This window comes from Coregonus lavaretus, assembly GCF_964263955.1.
Source record: "Coregonus lavaretus genome assembly, contig: HAP1_SCAFFOLD_850, whole genome shotgun sequence".
In the NCBI taxonomy this organism is placed as follows: domain Eukaryota; kingdom Metazoa; phylum Chordata; class Actinopteri; order Salmoniformes; family Salmonidae; genus Coregonus; species Coregonus lavaretus.
Genome location: NW_028163490.1, coordinates 79,151 through 105,939, shown reverse-complemented (window position 1 = coordinate 105,939; position 26,789 = coordinate 79,151). Strand labels below are relative to the sequence as shown.

The 26,789-nt window shown below is 46.2% G+C and overlaps 2 protein-coding genes across 3 annotated transcripts in view; one reads left to right on the top strand and one right to left on the bottom strand.

Moving 5' to 3' along the window:
* LOC311118067 (beta-1,4-mannosyl-glycoprotein 4-beta-N-acetylglucosaminyltransferase-like) overlaps window positions 1–3,394 on the top strand; it is a gene marked incomplete at its 3' end in the record, with an annotated part of 78,522 nt that extends 75,128 nt beyond the window's left edge. The window contains exon 7 of the mRNA XM_084192940.1: window positions 3,341–3,394. Within this exon, the coding sequence (XP_084049066.1) occupies window positions 3,341–3,394 (54 nt within the window). The remainder of the gene's footprint in view (window positions 1–3,340) is intronic.
* Window positions 3,395–5,402: 2,008 nt separating this feature from the next.
* LOC311118072 (beta-1,4-mannosyl-glycoprotein 4-beta-N-acetylglucosaminyltransferase-like) overlaps window positions 5,403–26,789 on the bottom strand; it is a 62,557-nt gene continuing 41,170 nt past the window's right edge. For both annotated transcript variants that reach the window (XM_084192944.1, XM_084192945.1), the window contains exons 2-7: window positions 17,562–17,640; window positions 16,784–16,959; window positions 16,414–16,603; window positions 14,410–15,119; window positions 13,641–13,950; window positions 5,403–9,568 (exon numbers count right to left, since the gene is read on the bottom strand). In XM_084192944.1, coding sequence (XP_084049070.1) covers window positions 9,122–9,568; window positions 13,641–13,950; window positions 14,410–15,119; window positions 16,414–16,603; window positions 16,784–16,959; window positions 17,562–17,639 — 1,911 coding nt within the window. In that variant the 5' untranslated portion in view covers window position 17,640 and the 3' untranslated portion in view covers window positions 5,403–9,121. The remainder of the gene's footprint in view (window positions 9,569–13,640; window positions 13,951–14,409; window positions 15,120–16,413; window positions 16,604–16,783; window positions 16,960–17,561; window positions 17,641–26,789) is intronic.

Here is a 26,789-nt window from a genome sequence, read left to right as displayed (position 1 = left end):
ATCCTCTTTGTGTGTGTGTGTGTGTGTGGTGTGCGTGGGTGTGTCTGTGTGTGTGTGGGGGGGGGGATTATCTGACAAATTCCCACCACTTTGGAGTAAACTGGGAATACAGTTTAAATACCTGCACGTAACATCAATAATTTCAACTAACAATCCATTCGAACAATCAGAAGCACCTTGTCCCACCACAGAGTTGTTACAGCCAATCAGTGACCTTATATAAAAAGACAGAAATGGCAGACCAGCAAAGATAAAAGCCTGAAATCTGACAACCCAGCCAGGATGTGTGTGTGGAGATTAGTCAAATCTGGCAATGCACCCCAGTGGGTTAATTGCCTACAGACACTGGAGAGGGGTTGGTTGGCACACACACACACACGCATGCATGCACGCGAACACACACACACACACACACACACACACACAAACACCAGACACTAGAGTCCTCCTGGGTCCCAGTTGGGATCGGGTGGCAGCAGCATGGCGGTCTGGTGCCAAGGTGGCAGAACAGTGTGTGGCTTCACCCCCTACCTCTTGTCCCCCAGTAGGGTTTGGCCTTGACTCTCTCAAGAACAAGATGGAAGGAACTGGACAGATCAAGTGTGTATGTGTGTGTCTGTGCATGCATGTGTGTATGTGCGTACGCACATACGTGTGTGTGTGTGTGTGTGTGTGTGTGTGCACATACGCCCGCAAGCGTGTGCATGTCTGTGTGTGTCTGTGTGTCTGTGTGTGTGTTTGTACAAGCAACATCCCTCCCTCGTTCTAAGCCAGTCAGTGGGGATTAGACAAGCAGTTGATGGGACAACAATTGAGCTTCTGTAAAGAAAGTCTCCCCTGTCTCTCTCTCTGTGTGTGTGTGTGTGTGTGTGTGTGTGTGTGTGTGTGTCTCAGTAGGCAGACCAGGGCTTCTGTTCACAGAGGGAGAGTTCGCCACCTAGTGGTTCCTGTGTGACATTACGTCACAGCACAGCATGGATGTAAAGCAGGTTACACAGGATTCAATCTCATCATGCTAGTAGACAATGCAGCTTTTAAACTTTTAAAGGCAATGTTACCGTAAAGGCTGCATTCAAGGCTGAAGATATCGGCTCAATCGGAAATTACCTTTAAAATGTTCATGGCACTAGAGCGTGGTTTTGGATTGAATCCCTGCCTTACTCCATCTCCCTGTACACACTTATGTCGGGATTCAATCAAAACGTGCGTTGCCGACAACGTGGTTTCGGACTTAATCCCGGCCACTGTCTGGTTGGCTTTCCATAGGCTATAGGCTAGGTCCAGTGGCCACAAACACACAGAGAGAGAGAGAGAGTCCAGAGTGAGTTAGTGAGTTAGTGGTATAAAATAAAACTCTGTATAGAATGCCATTGCTAACTTTATACCCATGATCAAAACAACAAGCAATGGCTAGCAAAATTAGCCTAGCCATCGCTAACTTCTATACCATTATCAAGGCAACAGTGGATAGCCAAATTAGCCAAGCCATCGCTAACTTCTATAACATTATCGAGGCAACAATGGCAAGCCAAATTAGCCTAGCCATCGCTAACTTCTATACCATTATCAAGGCAACAATGGCTGAGCCAAATTAGCCTATCCATCGCTAACTTCTATACCATCACCAAAACAAACAAACAAAATATTACTGTAACCCCCATACAAAACAAACCACATCCCCCAGTAACATTAATAAGGTGCAATTCATTGTTTCACAGACACAAACCAAGCACCATCTGATCTGTAATTCAGCATGCAACAACAAAAAAGCTTATTTGTTTTAAAACAGAAAACAAACAGTCTATTTTAATTATTTGACATTTTTGACCATCTTAGGCAAAGAGAAAGGAAGGAAGGAAGGAATGAAGGAAGGCAGGAAGGAAGGGAATAATATAAATACAAGAGATGGAAAAAACAAAGAAAGCAAAAGTGTTGATGCCAGTACGGCTTTGGTACAAGTCAGACAAGAGAGTGGGTTTGGGTTGGTGTGTGTCTGCGTTCGTTCGTGAGCATGTGTGTGTGTGTATTTGTGTTTGTGTGTATTTGTGTATGTGCGTGTGTGTATGTGTGTGTGTGTTGTGTACAGTATGTCTATGTAGATTAGTCTCCTTGGTTCTGGGCCCAGAAAGACCCAAACTGGTTCAGAGTGGTTGAGACTCAGGCAGAGAGTGACAGAGAAATGGCTTCTGTGTACAATGGAGAGCCTTCATGGCCTAACAGTGGATAGAGAGGACAGTCAGTGTGTGTGTGTGTGTGTGTGTGTGTGTGTGTCTGCAGAGATGATAGAGTACACTAGACAAATAGCTACAGTAGTCAGATAGGCAGTTTAACTGACAAAGACACAGCCACCATAATCGTCCCCAGTCCAGTCCACAACCAGAAACAGAGGCCACAGTGTGTGTGTGTGTGTGTGTGTGTGCCTGCGTGTGTGTCCATGCGCGAGTCCTTGTATATGGATGTAGTCCAAACCAGAAAGCATGTCAGACTTGACTACCAACAGACCAACTGAAAAACATCATAAAAAGTTGACCACTCAGTTATAATAGCACAACATGACGTCTGTTGTTAAGGTTACTGAAAATAAAGACAAACAGCATTAAAATAATTGGCAACTGAGTTGTTTTGACCCAAAATGGCGGAAATGAACTGTCCATTTTTAAGGTGTAGGTAGGAAACTGTAAGTGGAATGACACACGACATTGTAGGCAGAAGGCTGGGGTAGCGCTAAGAGATTTCTTACACCTTTAAAAATCATTAAACCACAAGCTGCCAAGTCTGAGGTAAAAGAAAGAAAAAAGAACAGAAAAAAAAGAAAGGACCAAAAAAAGACAGGAAGTAAAATAGCAAAGCAGAGACAAAGGAACATAACACCGCCCTCTCAGCCTTCTCTCAACTCAATGAAACAACATGACTGAGTTTCACATGAAAGTAACAAAATAGAATACAAAAATAATGTATTGAGTTCCACACAGTGTGTCAATAGAACAATGTCCATGTTTGTTATGACCAAGATATTTCTCTCTCTCTCTCTCTCTCTCTCTCTCTCTCTCTCTCTCTCTCTCTCTCTCTCTCTCTCTCTCTCTCTCTCTCTCTCTCTCTCTCTCTCTCTCTCTCTCTCTCTCTCTCTCTCTCTCTCTCTCTCTCCTCTCTCTCTCTCTCTCTCTCTCTCTCTCTCTCTCTCTCTCTCTCTCTCTCTCTCTCTCTCTCTCTCTCTCTCTGTGATCCTTACTGACTGGAGACTCGCTCTCTCCTCCTCCTTCTCCTCTCTCTCCATCCCCTCCCCCCTTCTCTCTCCTTCAATCTCTCTCTCCATTCAATCCTCAATCTCTCTCTGTCTCAGTCCAGCAGCTCTGGCACTAAGGACTCTGTGTCTAAGGGACGGTTGGGTGAGTGAGCAGCCAAGCACAGGTGGAATTAAGGTTGCAGGGTTAAACACACACACAATACTCCCGCTCACTACTAAGGGCATGTGATCAACGGCCAGGTGGTGTGTGTGTGTGTGTGTCTGTGTCTGTTTTTATGCGTTTGTGTGTGTGTGTTTGTGTGTGTGTGTGACTGAGAGTCCATCTGTCGCTCTGATTCTCCAATGTCGACACTCTTTGATCTGTGGTGACACAGCATATGGCCTCCTGGTTCTACCCTTCTCTCCTCTCTCTCTCTCTCTCTCTCTCTCTCTCCCTCTCTCTCCCTCTCTCTCTCCCTCTATCCTTCCTTGTCTTTCTCTCCCCCTTCAGGACAACATTCTGTCCTGATATAAACTGTCTGTGATATGAATAGAGTGCTAGAGACAGCAACTGTTTCCCAAATGACACCCTATTCCCTTCAAAGTGCACTACTTTTGACCAGGGCCCATGGGGTATATAGGGGGATAGAGTGCTACTTGGAACGTAGACAGACATACGGCTGATATTCCGCACAGCTTTTGGCCCATTACACAAACCCTGTCATCAGACAGACATGAAATAATATATTTCAGTGAAGGATATTACATCTCCAGTCATCCCAAACCAGATATGATGTCTGAGTCCCGAATGGCTCGCTCTTCTCTATATAGTGCACTATTTTTGACCAGGGCGAAATAGGGCTCTGGTCGAAAGTAGTGCACGACGTAGGGAATAGGGTGCCATTTGAGGTGCACACAATATGCCTGACGCACTAATGGATATATCTGTTGTTTAAACCACTAGTCCATTAAATGGTGGATAATACATAAACAATATTAGGCTTAGGTCAATGTTTGAATAAGATAAGGTAGCTAGGGCAGGTCATGTTTCCATGTCTGCATCCCACCCTATTCCCTATGGGTCCTGGTCAAAAGAAGTGCCCTAAATAGGGAATACGGTGCCATTTGGGCTGAAGGTTATAGCCTAGTAGCGTAATACACATGTACCAGTGATGACGCAGGCTCAGACGTAGGGACCATAATATCATCCTAGAGCCATTTTCCAATGCGTCATATGAAGCACACATACTCATGCACATACAAGCGAACACACTCTTGGAACACATATCTTAGATTTAACTGCATGATTGCATGCCTATCTCTCCTCAGAGCTCAAATGTATCATCTCTTTCTTTCTCTCTTTCTTTCTGTCTCTTCCCCGCTCTCTTCTTTGTTTACATAAGACAACAGAGGAGTAATTGGATGGATTATTGCATTAGCACAAACAGCAACAATGGCTGCCACAACAGAGACCACGCCATCACTATGACAAGAACCAGGGATAGCAGAGAGGGAGGGAGGGAGGGAGGGAGGGAGAGGGGGAGAGAGAGAGAGAGAGAGAGAGAGAGAGAGAGAGAGAGAGAGAGAGTGAGGGTGGGTGGGTTGGAGGGAGGGAGGGAGGGAAAGAGAGAGAGAGAACGAAAGCGAGAGAGAGAGAGAGAGAGGGAAGGAAGGAAGGAAGGAAGGAAGGAAGGAAGGAAGGAAGGAAGGAAGGAAGGAAGGAAGGAAGGAAGGAAGGAAGGAAGGAAGGAAGGAAGGAAGGAAGGAAGGAGAAGGGAGAGAGAGGGGACATTCCACATGAAGGGAGAGAGAGGGAGGGAAGAAAGAAATAAAGAACCATTGTGACTGACCCCTGAACCCCAGACCTCTCCCCCTCCATTCCTCACACACGCACGCACACACACACACAGACACATTGGGGAAGGGAGCAACTCTTGGGCTGATAGTAGCAGCAGCCAGAAGAGTGTTGTAGATCTAACTGTCTCCATTTAAAAACACACTCTCCTTCCATCCCTCGCTCTTTCCTCAATTTGAATATATCTCATTTATCAACCCGTCTTCTTTTGAAATGACGATATGGTTCCAGCTCCTCACCTCTCTCTCTCAATTCAATTCAATGAGCTTTGTTGGCATGTCAGATTCTTACATTACCATGGTGAGAGTACAGTCAGGAACATATTTAATCAATAACAAACAAGGATATCATAATGATCTCTCCCCCCCTCCTTTCCTACCACTCTCTCTCCCTTTCCTTCATCTGACTCCCACCTGACTAGAGGTGCATCCCAAATGACACTATATTACCTATATAGTGCACTAATCAAACTCTGGCAGACTGCTATCTCAGAAAACCCAGGGATTTTAAATGGATTTGAAGTTTTTGAATTTCTGAGGACAACCTTCACCATGATGATGCGGGGTATAATAACAGTTCCGTGAAGTGACATAGTCCAGACAGACACCTTATCTGGCAATGACTCATACACACACACACACACACACACACACACACACACACACACACACACACACACACACACACACACACACACACACACACTTGAAACCAGATGTGCAGAGCCAGCCCCAGACAGAGCCAGAGCCAGAGCCAGAGCCAGACAGGGAGACTGAGGGCGGAGCTAACCCAAGTGCATCACGACGGGGACTAAACACACAACACACCCACCTGGGCTGGAAAGTTCCTTGGAAGTCCCAGATCACATTGTATTAATCATTATATCTAATGACTCAACTATGAATGGAGGGAATAGAGAATTAATATATATAGAGAGAATCACACTTTCCTTCTGCGCTAGCGGCTAACCACCCCACCACCCACACTACACTACACTACACCAGTTAGATAGAGGTGGTGTTACCATCCCACACTACACTACACCAGGTAGATAGAGGTGGTGTTACCATCCCACACTACACTACACCAGGTAGATAGAGGTGGTGTTACCATCCCACACTACACTACACCAGGTAGATAGAGGTGGTGTTACCATCCCACACTACACTACACCAGGTAGATAGAGGTGGTGTTACCATCCCACACTACACTACACCAGGTAGATAGAGGTGGTGTTACCATCCCACACTACACTACACCAGGTAGATAGAGGTGGTGTTACCATCCCACACTACACTACACCAGGTAGATAGAGGTGGTGTTACCATCCCACACTACACCAGGTAGATAGAGGTGGTGTTACCATCCCACACTACACTACACCAGGTAGATAGAGGTGGTGTTACCATCCCACACTACACTACACCAGGTAGATAGAGGTGGTGTTACCATCCCACACTACACTACACCAGGTAGATAGAGGTGGTGTTACCATCCCACACTACACCAGGTAGATAGAGGTGGTGTTACCATCCCACACTACACCAGGTAGATAGAGGTGGTGTTACCATCCCACACTACACTACACCAGGTAGATAGAGGTGGTGTGTTAGTTTGGCCACCTTAAGTCACAGCTGTGCTGTTAGGTCTAGGCTATCTCTTTATTCTGGATTTATTTAAAGTCAAGTTGACTGTGAACACATTCTCGTTTACAGCAACGACCTGGGGAATAGTTACAGGGGAGAGGAGGGGGGACGAATGAGCCAATTGGAAGCTGGGGATGATTAGGTGACCGTGATGGTATGAGGGCCAGATTGGAACAGAGCCCAATGGAAAAGAGCCTGCAGTAAAATGGCCGTTCTCACTCTACTTCCTAAGATGACCTAAGAGAATGTGGGAGTTATGGAAAACCGATAGGATCCAGATTCAGGGTCAAAATCAATGTCGTTCTATTCCTGGTACAGTAGACGTTGTGTTATCTTTGCTAATTTATCTGTTTGAATCTGAGGGTGTAACCAAACTCACAGTATATTTCCTGGAATCTATGTGTTCCAAATTACACCCTATTCCATATATAGTGCACTACTTTTGACCAGGGCCCATAGTGCACTATGTAGGGAATAGGATGCCATTTGGGACGCATCCTATCTTACTATAATCAATCATTCTTTATCTCTGTCTCGGACTAGGATATGACATCGTCAAAATGCCCACCATGTGTTCTGTTTACCGCCATAAGGGATCCATCTGTTGCAGGGGCAGGGCATCACCACGGTAACATCAGAGAGAGAGAGAGAGCTGGGGCTGGGCTCTAGTGAGACGTGCCTAGTCAAGAGTAGGCATGATCAGGTGCCATGATCTATCTATGCAATAGGGACTGTAGGGAGAGATGGAGAGATAGGAGGAAGCAGGGAGAAGGAATGAGATACAGAGACACACAGAAAGAGAAGGGCGAGAGGGAGAGAGGGAGAGAGAGAGAGAAGGGAGATAAATGAGTCAGGGGAATAAACTACATTTTCTTAAGTTTCATTGTCCTGAGGATAAAACACAAGGGAACACACACAGTGTTGCTCTAGATTTCCTTCCCTTTCTCTCTAAGGACTCAGCGACCTAACTTGAACGCAGCCCAACCTCCTCCCTCAGCCCTCATCCCCCCTTTCTCACTTCCCTCTCCTCCCTTTCCTCCACCCCTTCCTCCCTCTCTCTCATTACCATGGCAACGTGGGCGGCACATTTCTGCTCGAGAAGTCAAGTGACCTTTTTTTTTTACCGGACCGAGCAAGAGAGCAAGGAACAGGGGAGAGAGAGAGAGAGAGAGAGAGAGAGAGAGAGAGAGAGAGAGAGAGAGAGAGAGAGAGAGAGAGAGAGGGAGAGAGGGACAGAGGGGAGGGAGACGGGGAGAGAAGGATGCAGTTGAGAAGGCAAAGGAGAGAAACTGAAAGAGAGAGAGAGTCAACCAGGTTTTTCAAATCTTTTTCTTTATAGGCCACATAGAACAACAATACACCTCCTGCTGTGCTGCACAAAAGGCTATGGAGATGACATCACTTCAGAATTCATTCCGAGCTGTCTGTCTGTCTACAGATGGAGACTGTAACCCAGTTATACACACACACATATTGTGTTCTGACCTTTCAGGATCACACACCCCTGTGCACACGCGTGCGCACACACACAGATGAACACATAAACACTCTCACACACACACATCTCACAGAGTGTTAGTGGTTTGCAGCAACTGAAGCAGAAGTCCCGTTCCATGTGTGTAAAGTTAACCAAGAGTTTCTACAACGATTCAGGCTTTTTCTCGTCAGTTCATTTGCAAGCAAGCCAAAATATTAACCATAGGAAAGCAATACACTGTAGACTGCACTAGATCTAACTCACATATGATGAGAGGAGAAAGTGTGAGTGTGTGTGTTAGCAGGGAGTCACTAAAGACACAACAGGAAGATATCCAACAGTGAGTGAGAATTCCGCGATAGGATGAGGGAGTGTCTGTGTCGCTATGACGATATGATGAAGTAAACATCAACAGAAACAAAAATGTCATCTTTTGCTTCCTTTTTCCACAGGTTTGTGATTTGCCTGTTTTGTCCCTCTGGCCCCACCGTACCAACCCTGGATATAGGCCTGTCTGTCAGTCAGAACTGGGATAGTAGTAGGTGAGGGTTGGAGGTTGATATAGAGAGCATTTCTAGGAGGGACTATTTTGTCAGTAGTCAGTGGTCGTTTCCCCCCAAAGCTGTTCCACTGTTCCCTTTTACCCCAAAATAAGGACTGTTTGGAGCTTGCGATAGGTATCCTTCCGACTTCAGTGCTTTCCTTCCTTCTGTATCCTTCCCCATCAGTGCTAAGGCTTTCCTTCCTTCTGTAACCTTCCGCATCAGTGCTTTCCTACCTTTTGTATCCTTCCCCCATAAAGAGTGCTAATTCCCTCCCCATTGTGAGTCCTAGGGGCCCTCCTTCCTTACCCATTCACTTCCTTCAATTCTGCCCCCCCCCCCCCCCCGAATTCGCTACCCCTCAATAATTGTATCATGTTAGACATACGGGTTCTCCAGAAGGTATCGGTACTTCTCATAATTCTCCAACATATACTTTGGGGCGTACATGTGCTCTTTGGGTTCCGAGGGGGGGTACTCCTGCACCAATCCATCGAACCAACCCCCTGTCCGGATCAGGTCCCGAATATAATTCAGATCCCGTTTGTCCTCGTAGTCACCCCAACGCGGAAAGTCCCCGTTCTGGGCCGAGATCAGCTTAAAATGGATGCCCTCAGGGCTAAAGCACCAAGAACAGTGCCACCCAGCGAAGTGGAAGGGGCTTCCAACGGCCCACTGGACCAGGATGTGACCCGTGTCGTTCTCGTACTTCCTGAAGCCGGGCATGGTGTAGTATTCCCGGCGGCGGAGACGTATCCCATCGGCATCGTAGACGTCTCGGAGCATCCCGACCGTGCACCCCGACACGACCTCCAACGACCCCAGCTAGAACAAGAAGATGATACTTTATTGAGACAGAATTTAGAAATGGAATATGTGTTTTGCTGCACACAACCCCTCACATTAACACACACATCAACCCAACGCCTCACATTAAAACACACATCCACCCAACCCCTCACATTAACACACACATCAACCCCTCACATTAACACACACATCCACCCAACCCCCTCACATTAACACACACATCCACCCAACCCCTCACATTAACACACACATCCACCCCTCACATTAACACACACATCCACCCAACCCCCTCACATTAACACACACATCCACCCCTCACATTAACACACACATCCACCCAACCCCCTCACATTAACACACACATCCACCCAACCCCTCACATTAACACACACATCCACCCAACGCCTCACATTAACACACACATCCACCCAACCCCTCACATTAACAAACACATCCACCCAACCCCTCACATTAACACACACATCCACCCAACGCCTCACATTAACACACACATCCACCCAACCCCTCACATTAACAAACACATCCACCCAACCCCTCACATTAACACACACATCCACCCAACCCCTCACATTAACACACACATCCACCCCTCACATTAACACACACATCCACCCAACCCCCTCACATTAACACACACATCCACCCAACCCCTCACATTAACACACACATCAACCCCTCACATTAACACACACATCCACCCAACCCCTCACATTAACAAACACATCCACCCAACGCCTCACATTAAAACACACATCCACCCAACCCCTCACATTAACACACACATCCACCCCTCACATTAACACACACACACACACATCCACCCAACCCCCTCACATTAACACACACATCCACCCCTCACATTAACACACACATCCACCCAACCCCCTCACATTAACACACACATCCACCCAACCCCCTCACATTAACACACACATCCACCCAACCCCTCACATTAACACACACATCCACCCAACGCCTCACATTAACACACACATCCACCCAACCCCTCACATTAACAAACTCATCCACCCAACCCCCTCACATTAACACACACATCCACCCAACGCCTCACATTAACACACACATCCACCCAACCCCCTCACATTAACACACACATCCACCCAACCCCCTCACATTAACACACACATCCACCCCTCACATTAACACACACATCCACCCAACCCCCTCACATTAACACACACATCCACCCAACCCCCTCACATTAACACACACATCAACCCCTCACATTAACACACACATCCACCCAACCCCTCACATTAACACACACATCCACCCAACCCCTCACATTAACACACACATCCACCCCTCACATTAACACACACATCCACCCAACCCCCTCACATTAACAAACACATCAACCCAACCCCCTCACATTAACACACACATCCACCCAACCCCCTCACATTAACACAGACATCCACCCAACCCCTCATATTAACACACACATCCACCCAACCCCTCACATTAACACACACATCCACCCAACGCCTCACATTAACACACACATCCACCCAACCCCTCACATTAACACACACATCCACCCAACCCCTCACATTAACACATACATCCACCCAACCCCTCACATTAACACACACATCCACCCAACCCCTCACATTAACACATACATCCACCCAACCCCTCACATTAACCCATACATACTCCCAACCCCTCACATTAACACACACATACACCCAACCCCTCCGATACACACACACATACAGTGCATTCGTTAAGTATTCAGACCCCTTCACTTTTTCCAAATTTTGTTATATTACAGCCTTATTCTAAAATTGATTAAATAAAAACTGTTCCTCATCAATGTACACACAATACCCCATAATGGCAAAGCAAAAACAGGTTTTAGAAATGTTTGCAAAAAATTAAGAATTACAAATAAATACCTTATTTACATAAATATTCAGACCCTTTGCTATGAGACTCGAAATTGAGCTCATGTGCATCCTGTTTCCATTGATCATCCTTGAGAGGTTTCTACAACTTGATTGGAGTACACCTGTGGTAAATTCAATTGATTGGACATGATTTGGAAAGGCACACACCTGTCTATATAAGGTCCCACAGTTGACAGCGCATGTCAGAGCAAAAACCAAGCCATGAGGTCGAAGGAAATGTCCGTAGAGCTCCTAGACAGGATGGTGTTGATGCACAGATCTGGGGCAGGGTACCAAAAACATTCTGCAGCATTGAAGGTTCCCAAGAACACAGTGGCCTCCATCATTCTTAAATGGAAGATGTTTGGAACCACCAACTCTTCCTAGAGCTGGCCGCCCGGCCAAATTGAGCAATCGAGGGAGAAGGGCCTTGGTCAGGGAGGTGATCAAGAACCCTATGGTCACTCAGACAGAGCTCCAGAGTTCCTATGTGGAGATGGGAGAACCTTCCAGAAGGACAACCATCTCTGCAGCACTCCACCAATCAGGCCTTTATGGTAGAGTGGCCAGTTAGAAGCCCCTCCTCAGTAAAAGGCACATGACAGCCCACTTGGAGTTTGCCAAAAGGCACCTAAAGGACTCTCAGACCATGAGAAACAAGATTCTCTGGTCTGATGAGACCAAGATTGAACTCTTTGGCCTGAATGCCAAGCGTCACGTCTGGAGGAAACCTGGCACCATCCCTATGGTGAAGCATGTTGGTGGCAGCATCATGCTATGGGGATGTTTTTCAGCGGCAGGGACTGGGAGGCTAGTCAGGCGACGCTCCCCATCCAACCTGACAGAGCTTGAGAGGATCTGCAGAGAATAATGGGAAAAACTCCCCAAATACAGGTGTGCCAAGCTTGTAGCATCATACCCAAGAAGACTTGAGGCTGTAATCGCTGCCAAAGGTGCTTCAACAAAGTACTGAGTAAAGGGTCTGAATACTTATGTAAATGTAATATTTCCGTTCTTTTATATTTTATAGATTTGCTAAAATTTCTAAAAACCTGTTTTTGCTTTGTCATTATGGGGTATTGTGTGTAGATTGATGAGGAAAAAAACAATTTAATCAATTTTAGAATAAGGCTGTAACGTAATAAAATGTGGAAAAAGTCAAGGGGTCTGAATAATTTCCGAATGCACTGTACACACAACCTCTCCGAAACATACATACACACAACCCCTCCGATACATACACACACATACACACAACCCCTCCGATACATACACATACATACACACACATACACACAACCTCTCCGATACATACACACACATACACACAACCCCTCCGATACATACACACACATACACACAACCTCTCCGATACATACACACACATACACACAACCTCTCCGATACATACACACACATACACACAACCTCTCCGATACATACACACACCGGTGAGCAGTTTCAGGGGGTTAAGTGCTTAGCTTAAGGGCACAACAACAAGAGAGCTTATCTTTCTAGGATCTGTCACTAACAACCCTCTAGTAGTCGGCTCAAATTCCCTTAGAGAAGACAAGATAAGCCTCTCGAGTGGTGCAGTGGTCTAAGGCACTGCATCACAGTGCCAGTGTGCCACTAGAGATTCTGGTTCGAGTCCAGGCTCTGTCGCAGCCAGCCGCGACCGGGAGACCCATGGGGCGGCACACAATTGGCCCAGCGTCGTCCAGGGTAGGGGAGGGTTTGGCCGGCAGGGATGTCCTTGTCCCATCGCACTATAGCGACTCCTGTGACGGGCCGGGCGCAGTGCACGCTGACTCGGTCGCCAGTTGTACAGTGTTTCCTCCGACACATTTGTGCAGCTGGCTTCTGGGTTAAGCGGGCATTGTGTCAAGAAGCAGTGCGGTATGGTTGGGTTGTGTTTCGGAGGGCGCACGTCTCTCAACCTTTGCCTCTCCTGTGTCTGTACGGGAGTTGCAGCGATGGGACAAGACTGTAACTACCAATTGGATGCCACAAAAAAGGATTTAAAAAAGAGAAGACAAGATAAGAAAAACCTGATTACACAGGATAGATTTTTTTCGTGCCTGGTCTGGGATTCGAACCGGCAACCTTCTGTTAACAAGCCCGCACCTGTAACCTCTAACCCTATAGGCTACCTGCTTCCAGAAGAACCCGTAGAGGGACTTCCTCATGTGGATGGCGAACGGTTCCGTCCAACCGTCAAACAGCTTGAGGAAAAGCAGTCCCTCGCGTGCGGGGATCTCGTCGGCATCGTTGATGACGAAGACGTCGTCAGGGCGTGATCCGGTCACCCTGGCCATGCCGTCGCGGGTCAGGTAGGTGCGGAGGTAGTCGTCAGCGATCCAGCCATCCTGGCGCCCGCCCTCTGGAAAGTGGTCTAGGAAAACGTAGATGATTTTGTGGCGCACGTAGTCGTAGGTGCCATTCAGGAGGAGACGCAGGAACCTGGAGGGAGGGAGAGAGGGACAGATACAGACAGTGTGTCAACAGATATGCTTAAATGAGTCTTTCAGGAGAGAGAGACAAAGAGAAGACAGACACACAAACAGCCAGAAAGCCAGCCAGCCAGCCAGATGGACAAACAGCCAGCCAGCCAGATGGACAGCCAGCCAGATGGACAGCCAGCCAGCCAGCCAGATGGACAAACAGACAGCCAGCCAGATGGACAGACAGACAGACAGCCGGCCAGATGGACAGCCAGCCAGCCAGCCAGATGGACAGACAGACAGCCAGATGGACAGCCAGCCAGCCAGCCAGATGGACAAACAGACAGCCAGCCATCTCATCATCCTGCCCACTCGCCGTAGTGGTCGTCTCTCTCCGAAGGCGTGAAGTTGGAAAGGCAAACATACACAAAGCCAGCAAGACAGACAGACAGACGTATATATAGCTATGTCCAATCACCGTAGTGGTCGTCTCTCTCCATAGGCGGTGAAGTTAGACTCACACACCAGGAACAGATCCACAGCCTGGGCCAACTCATGGAACCTCACGTGAAGAAGATCAAACTCATGGTTCACGTTGATGGCATTGATCACCCTCCTGGGTCTCTCTCTGGGCGTCAGTCTCTCCTTAGTGGGCAGGTTAGAGTGGTAGACCATGGTAGGTACCCCACAGTAGGGTCCGTGCCACCCTGGCCGACACACACATTTTACCAGACGTTTGCCTCCTCGTCCTCTTGATTTGGCCTTGGGAGGCGTGGAGGTGCCGGAGGATGACGGATGGAGTGGTTGTTGGTTGGATTGGTTCAGGACCGCCAGGGGCTTACGTTGCCCAGGGGAGCCTGCTCGAGATCCTATCCCAGTACCAGTCACCACAGGCCCCCCTGGTCGAGCCGCGTCATCCCTGGGGGTGGCGACCTCTGTCCCCTGGCGGAAGCAGAGGGCTCCGGCTTTCGTACGGACGAAGTAGGAGGTGGGGTCGTCCTGGAGCTGGTGCGTGCGGGTGTGGATGTCGCCCAGGGTTTCTAAGGGGTCCGGGGATGGAGCCTTGGGGGTCGCCACCTGGTCTTTGACCCCAGCCGAGGCCTTGTCCTCTGGGGCGTCAGGTCTGACAGGGTGGGCTGGGTGGCTGGGGTACCAGGGCTTGAAGTGGAGGTCCTCACCTTCACGCTCCTGAGGAAGACAAGACAAAGAGGGGACTGTTTAGCACTTTACTTGTCCTCACAGATCAATCTAGAGAAACTTTATTAGGGCTCTTTTCATTCTGTATCGCTGAAGGGTTATGATATTCCCGATTGAGCCGACATATGCAGCATTTACCGTGAACGCAGTCTCCGCTAATGCGGGAACATTGCCTTTAAATTTCAATCACGCTGTAACGCTGAACTTCTGCGATACGGATTGAATAGAGCCCTTAGTGTTAACTGCTACTTTGTTGACATGCAATGACTCAGATTCCATTAAGCTTCACTCCTGACATGGGGACAAAAAGCGTCTGTTTTATTTCAAAGGAAGAGCCTTGATGTTTGGATTGTAGGTAGACTACTGATGATAATGGTGTATTGACTGGAGGTAGACTACTGATGATAATGATGTATTGACTGGTGGTAGACTACTGATGATAATGGTGTATTGACTGGAGGTAGACTACTGATGATAATGGTGTATTGACTGGAGGTAGACTACTGATGATAATGGTGTATTGACTGGAGGTAGACTACTGATGATAATGATGTATTGACTGGTGGTAGACTACTGATGATAATGGTGTATTGACTGGAGGTAGACTACTGATGATAATGGTGTATTGACTGGAGGTAGACTACTGATGATAATGGTGTATTGACTGGAGGTAGACTACTGACGATAATGGTGTATTGACTGGAGGTAGACTACTGATGATAATGGTGTATTGACTGGAGGTAGACTACTGATGATAGCGGCCTTGAGAACCGTTTATAAGACACTCTTTCTTATCACAGGTTCCAAAGCACTTTTATGGCCAGGGCCTGTATTCATAAAGTGTGTCAGAGTAAGAGTACTGATCTAGGATCAGTTTAACCTTTCATATCATAATGAATACGATTATATGGACAGGTGGGGACCTGATCCAATATCAGCACTACTGCTCTGAGACGCTTTGTGGATACAGGCCCAGGCCTGATCATTGCCTTGAGGAGGGTTTCTAATACACAGCTAACATTTAGCCATCACCCTCGTCTAAGAACCTCAAACACATCCCAGCAGTGAGTAGTCAATACATCTGGCAGGAGATATCCCAGGCTCCCTAGCACTTCAATGACCAGGTATGAACATTGACTTGAGAACAGTTTCTAAGACTGCTAGATCTACAGTATGTAGCTCATACTCATGGCAGCGTAGTCAACACAGTGTAGAGATTAGTCAAACCTGCAAAGTCACAGACAAGACATGTTAAACAAAAGACCAGTCAACCAAACTGTCTCACCTCGTTGGTATCCCTGTCCCTGTGTCTGGGTTCCTCTGGTAGACCCCATGGTTGAGGCGCAGCAGGTTCCTCTCTCAGCCTCATCTCCAGTCCCCCTCTTCCTACTATCCCTACCCCCCCTTCTCTACCTCCTCCACCCCCTCCCCCAGGGCTTATAGGCCCTACTATCCGTGGATTGGTGTCCGAGGGCCTGGAACAAACAGAAATGCCATGTTGGTCAGAAAGGTAATGTTGTCATCAATTAATCAAAAGTATTTACAAAGCCCTATGACATCAGCAGTTTCCATGTCTGTCGTACAAAAACATCAACACACAAACACACACACATGCACTAACCCCCCCCCCCCCACCTCATCCCTCCAACACACACCTGAGGGCGGGCGGGGGTCCTTCCTCCTGCGAGGCAGCGAAGTCAGACGACGAGGCAGCCAACGTTAACGGTGTGGCCCCCCCCTCCCTCCAGAAGAAGCCTGTCACCATGATGAAGGACTTGATGTTGGGGTACGGGGCCGACAGCTCCTTGAGCAGGGAGACGTAATGCAGGGCCTGGAACAAATAGAATACAATGACTTTATCAACAACAACTACATTATTACCTCATTTTCCCCCTAGGAACTTGCATTTTGGCATTGTGAATTCATTAATTAATTTTATTTGACAAATGTAAAAAAAAAAAAAAGATAATTGCCTCAACTATTTATACAACTATACACACATTAAAGTGATTGAGGAAACACAACGTCAGGCAACTTATTTCCATTGTTGTCCTTGTTATTACATGAGCAACAATAGACAGCTTGGGAAAGACTGTCGGTACATTGGCACTTCACATGCAATTACATTTAAAATACATACAATATATACAATATAAAGATCTTAATTTGACCCGGATTGTCACAGCAAAAATAATCCTGAAGCAACAGAATTTAAAAGTTTAGTCCATAATGTCGATCAGTGGTTGGCTAGTCAAAATGAGGCAACATAAAAAGTGGAATAGTGTTAATAGAACCGTGTGTTAAAGCAGGTATCCAGTGCTCATCTGCATTTCCTGCGGGACAGGAAAATTCTCAGCAGCAAAAGAGTGATCAAATTAAGATCCTACATCTGTAGCTATACTGTACACATAACAATATATATATATATATTACCTTGTAATAGTGGAGGAAGGAGATGACACACAGGCCCACTGTGCACAGCAAGAACACTCTGTGACGTCGCATTTTCATCCTATAGGAACAGAGGGAGAGAGAGAATTGACCAATGGGAGATGACACACAGGCCATTAAGAGAGATAATGTGGGGAGGTAGAGAGAGAGAAGGGAGTGAGTGGGGAGGAGGGAGAGAGAATGTGGGGCGGTAGAGGGAGAGAAGAGAGTGAGTGGGGAGGAGGGAGAGAGAATGTGGGGCGGTAGAGGGAGAGAAGAGGGTGAGTGGGGAGGAGGGAGAGAGAATGTGGGGCGGTAGAGGGAGAGAAGAGGGTGAGTGGGGAGGAGGGAGAGAGAATGTGGGGAGGTAGAGAGAGAGAAGGGAGTGAGTGGGGAGGAGGGAGAGATAATGTGGGGAGGTAGAGAGAGAGAAGGGAGTGAGTGGGGAGGAGGGAGAGATAATGTGGGGAGGTAGAGAGAGAGAAGGGAGTGAGTGGGAAGGAGAGAGAGAGAATGTGGGGCGGTAGAGGGAGAGAAGAGGGTGAGTGGGGAGGAGGGAGAGAGAATGTGGGGCGGTAGAGGGAGAGAAGAGAGTGAGTGGGGAGGAGGGAGAGAGAATGTGGGGCGGTAGAGGGAGAGAAGAGGGTGAGTGGGGAGGAGGGAGAGAGAATGTGGGGCGGTAGAGGGAGAGAAGAGAGTGAGTGGGGAGGAGGGAGAGAGAATGTGGGGCGGTAGAGGGAGAGAAGAGGGTGAGTGGGGAGGAGGGAGAGATAATGTGGGGAGGTAGAGAGAGAGAAGAGAGTGAGTGGGGAGGAGGGAGAGATAATGTGGGGAGGTAGAGAGAGAGAAGAGAGTGAGTGGGAAGGAGGGAGAGAGAGCGATAACAACCCATTTCTTTCTCCTTCCTTTCATTATTCATTCATCCTTCTTTCCCCTGGAGGATTTCTACAGTAAACCTCACATGAGAGAGAATCACATGTGATTGTGACAATAATCTTGATTTCTCTTCTTTTTTTTTTCTCATAATCTTCCTGAGTCTAAAGCAATGGCATCATCAACCAATCAGCGAACTGTACATTTAATCTAATCCAATTTCTTCCTTGATTGGTTTATACAAAATATGTGGCCAAAACCTTGATCAACTCATTAAAATTCCCCCAAAAAACGTAAATAAAAAAACATCCCAAAATACATATTTTCTAACAACTTCCAACAGTGCATTGACATTCATATCCTCCGAAAATAAGATTTTCTCTTAATACAGTTCAGTTCATATTCAGGGCAGTCAGTGCTGACGGTGCAACATCTATTCTTACATTTAATCCATCTTAATATTTTTTTATTAAATCTCTCGCAGCCCAACTTAAGCACAAACAATGAAAGAACAGGGAAGAAAAGAGAGAGAGGTAGAATGAGAGAGATAAAGAAAGAGAGATAGATTGAAAGAGAGAGAGTGAGAGAGAGAGTGAGAAGGAGAGCGAGAGAGAGCGAGAGAGCGAGAGAGAGAGAGAGAGCGAGAGAGGAGAGAGAGCGAGAGAGCGAGAGAGGAGAGAGAGAGAGAGAGAGAGAGAGAGAGAGAGAGAGAGAGAGAGAGAGAGAGAGAGAGAGAGAGAGAGAGGCAATCTGGCAGTTCAAACACACAATACGTGTATGAATCTAAAGTAGTCTAGAAGCCTTTACAGGGCTACCTCAGGGATTCCACTGCTATATCAAACTATGAACAAAACAGAGGAGAGAGAGGGAAAGAGGGAGAGAGGGAGGGAGGGAGGCGAGATGAGAAGGAGAAAGTATAGGGGGAAATCAGGCGGAGGAAAAGGAGAATGAGAGAGGGGGAGGGATGGAGAGATGTGGTCCAGTGGAGGGAGGAAAACAATGAACAAGGGATCAGCCAGAGGGAGGGAAGTAAATAATGCCAAAAAAAGGAAAGATTCAGTAAACCTCTCTGAGAAATGTCAGTGTTTTGCATTCCTGCTAAGACCAGGGAGATAAATGCTGCTGACCCTTTATACGCTGACCTAAGGACAGTTTAGTTTTCTCCTCCCTAAGGATTGAGGATAGGATATGGGGGAGGTAAAGCTGATCCTAAATCTGTGCCTATGGGCCAGAAATCTATACAGGCCATCTCTGAGGTCACACACACACCTGCACGCAAGCACACACACACATATACACACACACTTGCCCACACTCACACACACACACACACCAACACACCCACACACACCCACGGTTCCATTCCACAAGGCTAATGCTACACTTGGCAGGACTACAAGCAACAACTGAGAGAGCGAGGGAGGGAGGGAGGGAGGGAGGGGGATTGGTGCGGTGCAAGGGAGCGAGGTAGGGAGAGAGAGAGGATGAGAGAGAGGGTGGTATTGAATCAGTGTGGTGCTAGGGAGCGAGGTAGGGAGAGAGAGAGGATGCGAGAGAGGGTGGTATTGAATCAGTGTGGTGCTAGGGAGCGAGGTAGGGAGAGAGAGAGGATGAGAGAGAGGGTGGTATTGAATCAGTGTGGTGCTAGGGAGCGAGGTAGGGAGAGAGAGAGGATGCGAGAGAGGGTGGTATTGAATCAGTGTGGTGCAAGGGAGCGAGGTAGGGAAGGAGGGAGAGAGGGAGGTAGGGAGAAGGGAGGGATGGAGGGAGGTGTAGTATTGAATGGTTGCAGTGCTAAAGAGAGTGGAAGGAGGGAGGGAGAGAGGAGAGGGAGGGAGGAGAGGAGAGGTGGTATTGAATCTGTGTGGCGCAAGGTAGGGAGGGAGTGAGGGAGGGAGGAGAGGAGGGGTGAATCGGTGGGTTGCTAGAGAGAATGGAAGCAGGGAGCGAGCGAGGGAGGAGTGCAGTGCCAGGTTTCCCCCTCCAGACATTTCCTCTCTGTCTCCCTTCTATCTCTCATCTCCAATTCTCCTTCGTTTTCTCTCCTTCTCTCTTTCTCCTCTCTTCTCCTTCTCCCTCTCCCTCTCCCGCCATTTCCGTTACATTCCATCTTTCCTGTCCACACACAGTATAGTCAAGATGGCATGAAAGAAAGAGTGAAAAGTGAGGGATACTCATACGAGAGGGAGGAAGAATGATAAGAGAAGCTAGGATGTATGACTGTATTTTTCTCTCTCATTCCTCTTTCTTCTACTGTATAATAAAGGTGTTAGCTCACTGATGACAACCTCTCTCTCTCTATCTCTCTCTCTCTGTCCACACACAGTGTGGGCTAGAAGACAGCGTGAAAGAACAAGTGAAACGGGATGTCTAAAAGAGAGAGAAAGAACAGATGTCTTTCATTCCTCCTTCTTCCACTGTATAATAAAGGTGTTAGCTCAATGATGATAACCTCTCTCTCTCTCTGTCCACACACAGTGTAGGCTAGAAGACAGCATGAAAGACAGCTCTAAAAGAGAGAGAAAGAACGGATGTCCCTCATTCCTTCTTCTATAATAAAGGTGCTAGGTCAACGATAATAGACCCATGATGAAAACCTTGTCTTGCTCTGAACAGTGCACACAAACCCACTCTGTCAATGCTCAGCGTTTTACAACAACACAAAAGGCTGAATGTGGTTGAGAATAATGTTCAGGTGGGCCTGTAACACAAAGGGCCATGGCTATGGTGTCTGGTATGCTCTTCCATCCCTACTGTAGAGGGGAATCCCAACAACCATTTAGAAATGTTGCCGTCTCAAGTAGAGAACAGGTTGTCTTTTCTAAACATGAACCAACAGTACAGTATAGACCAGGGGTACTCAACTCTTACCCTATGAGGTCCAGAGCCTGACGTTTTTCTGTTCTACCTGATAATTCATTGCACACACCTGGTGTACCAGGTCTAAATCAGTCCCTGATTAGAGGGGAACAATGAAACAATGCAGTGGAACTGGCTTCCAGGTCCAGAGTTGAGTTTGAGTGGTATAGACTATGGTGCCAGCCAGCCAGGTGCACATTTCTACAGTAAAGAGGAAATGTTGACAACAGATCAGGAACAGATTGGCTTCTCTGAACGTGAACCAATAACTGCAATATCAATGTACTATGGTGCCAGGTACCAATGATGCACATCTTTAATAGTCAAGATAGGAAACGTTGGAAACTGACAGATATAGAACCAATAGACAACAGAAGGCTTTTCAACTGACAGATATAGAACCAATAGACAACAGAAGGCTTTTCAACTGACAGATATAGAACCAATAGGCAACAGAAGGCTTTTCAACTGACAGATATAGAACCAATAGGCAACAGAAGGCTTTTCTGAACATGCACCACTTTATACTGTATATTGTATCTACAGCCTGGTGCCAGGTCCCAAAGGTTTTCATCAGAGGGCAGGAAATGTTGCAGTTAAAGAGGAAGTGTTGCAGTTAAAGAGGAAGTGTTGCAGTTAAAGAGGAAGTGTTGCAGTTAGAGAGGAAATGTTGCAGTTAGAGAGGAAATGTTGCAGTTAGAGAGGAAATGTTACAGTTAAAGAGGAAGTGTTGCAGTTAGAAAGGAAATGTTGCAGTTAGAGAGGAAATGTTGCAGTTAAAGAGGAAGTGTTGCAGTTAGAAAGGAAATGTTGCAGTTAGAGAGGAAATGTTGCAGTTAAAGAGGAAGTGTTGCAGTTAGAAAGGAAATGTTGCAGTTAGAGAGGAAGTGTTGCAGTTAGATAGAAAATGTTGCAGACTCATAGAGAACCGATGGAGAACAGATTGCCTTCTCTGAACGTGACCCAATAACTCAGTACTATATACAGTACAGTAAAACTACGGTGCCAGGTAGCAAAGATGGAAGCTGCGCGTCCCTAACTAGAGGGTAAATGTTACAAACTGACATACAGTAGAGAACAGATAGGAAACAGATTGTGTTCTCTGAACGTGACCCAATAACTCAGTATATCTATGATTGTGGTGCCAGCTACCAAAGGTGTACAGATCACACTCCCTACAGAGAAGAGGAAATGTTGCAGACACATACACACACATACACACACACACACAACACACACACACACACATCACTCGTTGAGAACAGATAGAGGACTGATAAACAGACAGAGAACAGACTGCCTCTTCTGAATGTGAATCAAATAACCAATGACCCGCTGGTATCCCAGTGGCCATCACCATGGCGACAAGGCCAGCCCGCCAATCAAACTGGGCAGAGGTTCAACACACACAGTAGTAGACAGTGTCATTATTTGTCGAATAGCGGATATCAAATGAGGAAGAGAGGAATGATGTTGTTCTTTCCAGCAGTTGGTTTGTTTATCTAAAAACGCCTTCTTCATAGATTACAGTGAACACACACACACACACACACACAGCATCTCTAGGGTGGGAAAAAGCCCCATTGGAATGCAGCCTTGAGATATTTGAAATGCTCTAAGGGCCGCACATGAAGGAAACCCAAACATTTGGTTTGGAATCTCTTGGAGGCCTCCGGACTGGTAAACAACCAGTGTGTGTCAGTGTGTGTGTGAGTGAGTGAGTGTGTAAGGGGCACTGCCACAGTCTGCTTCGTTGTGGCACTCTGATCACTCTCTCGGATTAGCTGGCAACATACTCACACGCACACACTTGGTGACACAGACACCAGCCACCATTATTGCTGAGGAGGGCAGTGCAGAAATCAACAGAAAAGCTCATTGTTGGTTGTCATGACAATGGGGGGGGGGGGGCAATAGAACACAGACTGGGAGGCAAATTGAGTTTGAGAATATTATACATAGTCGCCACGCCAATTTAGCGCTGTCCTGGGAGACCTCACACACACACACATACACACCCACACACATGCACAAACATGCATGCAAACGCACACACACACACACAGAATGTGGGCCTGTATACAGACGAGACATTCTGTCGACTTGGTCCTAACCAGAACCCCAAGGGGACAATGGCTGCTTACTAAGCAATACACACAAAGCCTGAACTGTTCTGACTCCTGTCCTAAGTCTGTGTGTGTTCCTCTCTTCTCCAATATCAACGACCATGCAGATGTCGCCATTCCCATTGTATCGAATAGTGGTCAATGACCCAAAGGGCCAACTAGGCGGCCATTTTGTGCCGACACAGCATCAGCAATAGATATGGCTCCTCCTGGCGTCCAATCAGATATGAGAAGTCCATTGTCTTAATTGGTTGGGCTATCAAATCAAAATAATCTAAAAGGGTGATAGGTTACATCCCATGACTATAAACACACCACACCACACCACACCACACACACACACACACACACACAGACACACAGACACACCACACACACACACACACACACACACACTTATGCTGCTTTCACATAGAATTTACGGTATTTTGGAAACAGGATGGACCTGAGCTCAATTTCGAGTCTCATAGCAAAGGGTCTGAATACTTATGTAAATAAGGTATTTCTGTTTTGTTTTATTATACATTTGCAAACATTTCTAAAAACCTGTTTTCGCTTTGTCATTATGGGGTATTTAATTGAATTTATCAATTTTAGAATAAGGCTGTAACGTAACAAAATGTGGAAAAAGGGAAGGGGTTTGAATACTTTCCAAATGCACTGTATATGCCAACAGTGTGTAACAATGCCTAATTTATCATAACAGATAACAAATCCTAATTGCTAAATTGCCTCATATTTTTATTCAGTCAATAAAAAAACAAGTGCCATTTAAGATTCATTTATTGAAACTGTAATATCAACTGGTTATATTATATCGTGGAACACAATCTTCAAAAAGGTAGTAGCCTCAGCAGTGTGGTGCTTGCTTGTAGGAGCCTGGCTGTGTAATAAATAAGATAAATAAAAATAAATTGGTGTAATGGCATAGCCTTGTTTTGTTATTTTAGCAGACAAGACACTCTTATTTCCCGAGCCCTTATCACAGTCAAGACACCTAGTTTATAGTAAAACAACATGTAATACAACAGAATAGTGCGAAGTGATTCGCATCTCACATCTGGAACAGTTATTCTCAGAGTGATCATTTGAAACAGGGCTCAATTTGGCAAGTTGAAAGAGACATTTTTCAGAGTTACAAATCAAAATCTGTGTTCTTTTCGATATACAGACGTTGGATCTAGTTTAATATGCCTGTTCCTTCGAATTTTCTAAATGGATTAACAATTCTACATTGAACAGTGCATGGGAATGAATTACAGCCATTTGTTTGGTGAGAAGGGCTTAATGATTCTGATGAAAATAGGCTCTTTGTCTTTATCAAACTAATGTTTTTGCATATTTTCAGTGTGGAACCTGTCTATGTTTAGGGAGGTAATAGACTAGGCTAACCAATTCTAAATGCAACTAGCAGATCGCAAAGCAGGTTGTCACTAACGTTAGTTCCCACAGCCACACAACCATAAACCCTGCACGTTTCTACATTATCACTTCTCAAAATCTTTTTTAAACCTATTAAACCTAGCCCTTAACCCTAACCTTAACCACACTGTTAACCTTATGCCTAACCCTAACCTTAAATTAAGACCAAAAAGCACTTTTTTGTTTTCATGATTTTTTACGACATAGCCAATTTGGACTTTGTGGCTGTGACAACCGCAAAGTAACCTAAGTGGAAAATGACCAAATTATTCCAAAACTACACCTCATTGTTGGAACATTTTTGTGATGAAACTGTCGTAATTTGGCTTGTGTATCCCATCAGTTAGGTTCGTTTTGATAGGCATTTATTTCTGTAGGCGCACACAGAACGCGTGTGTAGAGGGAGCGGTTGGAACGCAATTGAGTGAGTGAGACACGGAGGGGAAAGGGAATGTAGGAAGCAGAACCAAAGATTTTTATAACAGATTTGTGACGCTTGGCTTGGTTTCTTTTTTGTTGTGTCCCGCAAATGCACATGTACAAATAGAACACTCGAGTCAAAGCAAATTAACGTTGTCTTCAAGACCAAATTTCGACCAAATAGTTTTACAGTATAAAAAAAAAAAAAAAAAGTGATCTCTGGTTAAATATCGAGTTTTGACGTCAGTTCGAGTACTCGAGTCCTCTTACCCATCCCTACCATCCAGCGCTTAGTGGTGGGCTATGCTATGCGAAGAGATGGGCGAAGTGACATGCCTTGCAAAGTTTAGAACTGTCAGTAGGATGGTTAATGGGCGCTGCCTAGCAACCATCAAGAGTTTAAGAGCATAGTGCGTGCCGATGCCACCTCAGCATTACAGCTCCGTTTCATACTAAGCCGTAGGCAGAACATTACCGAAATGATTAGGCTTCTAGGTCGTTTGGTGGAAATAAAAGTTTCAGCTTTGATAACAGAAATAACTTTTCAGATTTAACAAAAGGCGGAAAAAAGTTGGCGGTATGATCAAGTTGGCGGAAAAACGTTTAAGTATGAAAGGGATAACACACGCATGCACGCACGCACAAACACGCACACACACCCTGGCTAGCACACACTCATTATATGAAAGCATGTCATTTATTGGTGGTTTCAATAGTCTGAGGAAGCATCTTCTCCTGCAGATGAAGGAAAGGAAACAAGGAAGGGACAAGGAAGCCTCTTTAGACTATTGAGATGCAGCCCAGCCTCTGTCACCTCATTTAAACTGCAGACCAGGCAGGCCCTGTTCTGCCCAGAACACCCATAGATTTCCATTGCTGACCCCACAGTGTCTGTCTGACTGACCTGTTTCAATCACTTCCTCTGAGTCACAGGCTTTACAGAGACCAGTGGAAACTAATAAGGTTGTGGCCCAAATACCACCCCATTCCATATACTGCGCACTACTTTTGACCAGCACTCTATGGCAGGGGTTCCCAACCTTTTTTCCACAGGGCCCCCTTTTTCACATTAGAAAAATAGAAAATAGAAATAGAAGAGTTGGCTACAGCATGGGAAAGACAGTCAGCCTCTCTTGCTCTCTTCCCCTCTCCCCCTCTCTCCCTCTCTCCCTTTATAGCCTTCTCTCTCTCTCTCTCTCTCTGCTCCCCCTCCCTCTCCTTCTTTCCTCTCTTTCTCTCTCTGTCCTATAATATAGTAATATATAATATAATAATAATATAATAATATAATATAATATGCCATTTAGCAGACGCTTTTATCCAAAGCAACTTACAGTCATGTGTGCATACATTTTTACCTCTCAGTACATCACTGACCGTGCCTTTCCCCCTTTCATCTGTGTTGTTCTTCCATTAGCCACCGCTAAGCTAGCTCTATAGTGACTCATCATTAGAACATCACCCAACAAGAGTCTTCCATTAGCCACCGTTAAGCTAGCTCTATAGTGACTCATCATTAGAACATCACCCA